Consider the following 6,000-nt stretch of genomic DNA (forward strand, 5'->3'; position numbering starts at 1 on the left):
TGGCAATTGAGACTGATGGTGCTGGCACACACCTGTAATCCCAGCACTTGGGAGGCTGTAACAGGAAGATCACTACGAGTATGATCTATAGTAATGAGACCCTGCAGACCCTGTACCAAATACATAAAAAAGCTAAGTTCTAAGTTTAGAATATTTTTTTCAATTGCACCTTACTTTTTGGGTTTTTTTTTTGTTTCTTTTTTTTGAACTGGGGATTGAACTTGGGCCCTTGCACTTGCCGGGGAAGCGCTTATTCCATTGAGCCATCTCCTTGACCCTAATTGCACCTTACTTTTAGAGGTAATATATGCATAATACAACTTGACATGAAAGGAATATATATGTAAAAATTATAGTTGTGAAAGACCTATATTAGAGCTCAGTGTTGGGTAGGGATCGATATGAGAAATTTGCTTGAGTGGGAAGCAGTAGGGGAATAGATCCTCTGTCTTTCCTTAGCACTCCATTAAAATAAACATCTAACTGAAGAAAATTCTTGGCAAACTGAAGATCAGGTGCTTTATTAAAATCCACCTTCCTATACATTTTGTTTCATGTGTGAAATTTCTTGAACTAATCCGATAAATTAATCAGCACCTATGAAATAATCAAAACTATCACAATGCAGTAAAATCTGACTAAAGAGTTGATACCATGCACAGACAGCCGGATATAGTTAGTGAGGTGCTGTCTTAAATACCCCGGTGAAAGTACTGTTTGATAATCTCAGAATTTTATACATTATTTGCCATAACGATAGCTGAATTTTGTTTCTCAGACTCTAAAATATTTATGACCATATGTGGAATATAGTGAGTCCTGAAGAAAGGATTAGGTCTTAAAATATTCTCTCTACACATAAGCCCTGAACATCGGGAAAAATCAAAGTTAAAGGAATGAAAGCAATTAAAGCTTTCAGGAAAGAATTATCTACAAATCAGGCCAATAGTAATGCACAGAATCACAGGGTTTTAAATCTGGAAGGCACCTTAGAGATCAAGTCTAATTCTCTCATTTCACAGATGAGTGAATTGGGTTCAGTTTAGCTAAGGGACTTACTTTAACTGCAGAGCTGTTTAGGGGATAGATGAAATGACACATTTCCACCATGTTCATTATTCTAGGATGTCTTAATCAGGAGAGAAAACAGGTTTGAGGCAAGGCATAAGTCTAGCATGTTTCAGTTACGTGCACAATGGCTCATCAAAAAAAAAATAAATCTAAGTTATTTGAAGGAAAAGTACCTTTACTATTATTTGTAAGGATGAGTTTGAATACATTTAAATTAAACTGAATTTCTTAGACAAATTTTATTATTAGAGTTTCATTCTTTAAAAAAGTATAAGTCTGCTCTTTGATTTTTGATTCAGGTGTTTAAGGGCTCAAAGATAACCTATTAGCAAATTTATATATTTTTAATATAGTCTTTATCACAATTTGCTACAGTTCTGGATGGAACAGGGTCTCTGCACTGCCCTACATGGGTTCCATTCCCAGCTGCTTTCCTTTTCATTGGAAATTTGAAGACAAGTTCTCTCTAAACTACTAAATTGACCAAACTGGGCTTGAATTTGGAATTCTCCTGCCTATCCTTTCATAGTGCTGGGACTGGAGGCAGGGCCACCATGTCCAGCTTCTACAAATCTTTATTAGCATATGCTCAGTACCCTAAATATTAAGAATTTTGGAAACATTGTGTTTGGTTGTATTTTACACTGTCTTGATCTATGGCAATTTTTGATATAAGCAAAGGGATATCATTAAAAAAAAAGTAAAGTAAGAAAGGGTTCTAAGGGAGTGTGGGTGATTGCTAGCGGGATCTGGCTCTAGAGCTTTGTGTTTGGTGAATCACTTAAATTTTATGAGCCTAAAATTTACCACTTATAAAATTAGTAATATAATTTATCAAGGGATTGGTTGAGGATCAATAGGAACCTAGGGAGGAAAATAATGTTTAGCTCCTGGCAAGAAATGCTTTCTAATAATTAAATCTTTCTCAATGTTTCCCCCTTTCAGAAATAGAATGCTTGAACAAAGGAAAACATCAATCTTAGAAAGTACTTGGTGGATAAATGGCACTTTGAAAATAAAACAAAGTGAAAACAGGAGAACCCCCACAACATTGTAGGGTACAAGTCCTTTCCATTTGATACTGTACTTGATGCTGGTCCATCCTTCCCTCCGTGGACTTATTGTGGCACTGTAAGCTATAGGTGTGGCTTAATGTGGTACAGGATATGCTGTCCTTAACTATAACTTAGAAACTACAAAACCCACAGAATAAAGATTTTGTTTCTCTTCTCTTGAAAACTTATATGTGGCAGGGATTCTGTACTATACTCAGAAAGAATAAATGTGACACAGATAGGGCAAAAGAAATCTGAACAAACAGCCTGGATAAATCCACCCTCATTCATTCCATTAGTTGGTGTCTCCCCCTTTTTCAATCATGGTTGTGCTAGCCACCCTTCGGTTCCCAAAGCTAGTTTCAGGTCTATGTCTTGTACAGCTGGTGAGTTTCATAAATCTTCAGGTAAATAACATTGCTGTTTTAAAAAAATCTGTTTTATATCATAGGAATGTCAACAATGAAGCTTCATGGGTGGAAGACATAGTACCTTTTATCTCCTATGAGCCTAAACATAAAACAGGTGGGGTCCTGGCCTTTAGCACAGCCTCAAAGAAGATAGTGACTTCACTTCTTTGTGTAAATAATAATTGCTATGTGATAACATGAACAATCTGTGTGTCCTATAGACTTAGTGTAAGAATGGAAAATTTCAACAAATGTGAATAGTAATAGTGCTGAAAACAGCAGGTGATATTTAAAAAAATATTTCAATGGCCTTCTCACCTGTCACCTACTAGGATGTAAGTTCTGTTAATACAGCTGTGCAGCCCACACCCTACACGTGCAGATTTAATAACCGTCTGGGAGCCACCATATCACCATCTGTTTATCCTTCTGTACTTTGGTGTATTACCAGAGCATAAAATCTCAGATTTGTCTTTCATCAATTACTACCTTACCATTACATAAATATTATTTTCCATCTCCAACTACATTGGACTAAAACTGTTCCTTTATTATTTTGCATTGATCAGTGCTTGCCAAAATAATAATATGGCAAACAACTTTAAACTTAATATTTTAAAGCAAGTAGTGTTGTTGGGTTTTTCCACACCCTAAATCAGTGTGGCAGCAAGGGAAGATCTACTTCAGGTTTACAAAGTGTAGGCTTTCCTCCTTGCCTAGCTATGAGCTTAATTCTGCTCTTCTTATTTCTGCATTTTCCAAAGTCCAGGGGCTACCCGAAACGTTTTTTTCTTGGAAGATAGCAGAATAGTTGTACTTCTACAGGCTGTGGGTCAGAAGAAGCATGTTGTCTCCTTGGCCTACAACCCCTTAATGTGAGTGATGACAAGCTCAAACTTATAATAATGAGGAAGATAAATATACCGGCTATTTATTGTTACATCAACTTCATAGACGGGACTATGTAACAAAAGTGCTGCAGAGTGTAAACTGAATTAATTCAACAAATCAAGAGTTCCAGTTTCTCTGAAGGTATAATTTATATGAGTATTTTCTGTAATTCAACTTTACTATTTAGCCTTTCTAGTTCAAAGATTTTAGTATCTTAAAAAAGGGGCCTTATTGTGTTGGTTGCAGTTGAATAGCCTCAGTGTTCTAAGTGGTCCTTTATTTTCCCTGGAAACCAAGAGGACTTTGCCTTAGATAAAATAGTCCTTACAAATGATCGAAATAGTTTTCTATTCTAAATATCACCAATGACATAACAGTTTTCCATCATAAGTTCATTGTCCAAATGTCCCTAGAAACAAATGAGTTTGTTAATATATAGATTTCAAATAGTCTTTATGCAACTCATAAGTGTGGAAATTGACTGCCTATTTCTAGTGATTTTGCAAATCAATATTTCAATTACTAGTTATTTTTAGTAGTGGCATATAAAGATGAAAAATAAATCATGCTTAATATATATAAATATATATTTATGAGAAATCAAACTGAGGGCATTTTAATGCTAAGTAAGTATACTACCACTGAGCTAATTTTTGTCACGTTTTAGTTTTTGATTTATTTCCTTTTTGTATCTTTAGGATTCTTTTAAGCCTAGCAAAGATCAGTTTTCTCTTTCATTTAATATTCCACTGAGAATACTTATATATTCCAGGAAAGGCAGTTTCATTTTCATTCACAATACCCTTATATTATAAACATAAAATTTCTTTTTTTCTTATTTTTCTGTTTTCTTTCTTTGGTCTTATGTTACAATAAAAGTTTTTATTTATTCCTCCTATTTATTTACTTATTTTAAATTTTTTTTTTATTTATTTGAGAGAGAGAGAGAGAGAGAGAGAGAGAGAGAGAGTGTGTGTGTGGTGTGTGTGTGTGTGGCCAGCTCAGCCCACCAGGGGGCGGGGCTGGCTGGCATGTGGTGCTGGGGGATCGAACCGCGGTCCCTGATGCTTTGCCAAGCTAGTTCCAAGTAGGTGCTTTAGACCACTGAGCCATCTCTCCAGCCCATATTTACTTATTTTAAGTGATATGGCATATATTCGACACTTAATATATGTTATTTTAATGGGATTTTTAAAACTATTAATTGAAGTAAACACCTACTCTTTTAAATACACCAAAGACTTTGAAATGTCATAACTATGACAGCCTTCTTAATATTTTACAGTAATTGTGTAGTCTTTATTCTGTATGTATTTATATCTCAAGTAAATTATTTATCCTGTTTTTTTTTCCAGCCTTTCCTTCATCTTTGCAAATTGAAATATTAGATTATGCTAAATCTTGGTTATTTCACTTATTCCATTAAAATGTCTCTTTAGCCTTGGTTCTTTGAATACATATGATAACCAGAACTTCCTTTTTATATCACTAGAAAGTCTTTAATAGAATTAATTTTCACTTTTGGGTGTAGGGCAGAGTATTGTGAAGATCTCAAGAAGAATGATAGAATATTTATTAATTTCAAATTTTCAAGCAAGATTTTACTTACACTTCAATGCTTACTAAATTCAGTAAATTTTACAATATTCTGGTTGATAATGAGAAATACATCATATTTTTCATGCCATTTCTTTTCAAATTTATTCACTATTATGTCAGATATGTTCTGCTTGAAAAGTTAAAGCTCATTTTTGTGCTTACAGTATGAAATTAAAGAATAAAATAGTCCCAGACACTGGGTTTAAAGAGCACATACCTGCCCAGCAGTGTCCAGGATGTCCAAGTATGCTGGTTCATTGTCAATCCTAACCTGAGTCTTATAAGCATCTTCTGAAAAATATAAGATGTTCATAGTCAGCACAAAAGGCATGATTAATTTTTAGATTCATCACAATGCCGAATTTCTAAATAAATTACACAAAGACTAGCATACACATTATTCAAATAAAGGCATGCAAATAAAGATGAATATAATTCAAGAAATACAGGGAAAAGGATTTCTCTTTAAAGTGAAATAGGGTAGGATTTCCATTCATCAGATGGATTTCATGATCTGCAATGCCCTAGTGATTTACATTAAGAAAACTTACGGTAAAATTATCATTTACCTTCTAACCATGCAGCACAAAATTCATATCTTAATGTGGTAATGGTAAATCACTGAAAGTTTTCCCTAAAAGACCAACAGTTTGGAAAAGATTGCCTTTTTCACCAATTTTATTTAACCCATTATGGGAAATCTTAGCATACACTAGGCGAGAAAAAGAAGTAAAGTATGCTTGAATTAGATTCACAAACAACGTTACCTTATGTGTAAAAAATTCCAGAGATGACACACACTCTGACACATACACACAGAGTAAATGGATTCAACTAAGTTGAAGAATATAAACTTCATGAAAGAAATAAATGTATTTCTGTAAACTAAGAATGAATAAACTAAAAGCATTCACTAAATCACCTCTGTATAAAGCAGCATCAAGGGGCCGGGGAGATGGCTCAGTGGAACCAGC

At 34.3% G+C, this 6,000-nt stretch overlaps 1 protein-coding gene across 1 annotated transcript in view; it reads right to left on the reverse strand.

Moving 5' to 3' along the window:
- Rit2 (Ras like without CAAX 2) overlaps positions 1-6,000 on the reverse strand; it is a 442,929-nt gene that overhangs the window by 293,021 nt on the left and 143,908 nt on the right. Inside the window, exon 3 of the mRNA XM_004623614.2 lies at positions 5,244-5,317. Within this exon, the coding sequence (XP_004623671.1) occupies positions 5,244-5,317 (74 nt within the window). The remainder of the gene's footprint in view (positions 1-5,243; positions 5,318-6,000) is intronic.

Source organism: Octodon degus, unplaced genomic scaffold (assembly GCF_000260255.1).
Source record: "Octodon degus isolate 3935 unplaced genomic scaffold, OctDeg1.0 scaffold00003, whole genome shotgun sequence".
NCBI classification, from domain to species: Eukaryota; Metazoa; Chordata; class Mammalia; order Rodentia; family Octodontidae; genus Octodon; species Octodon degus.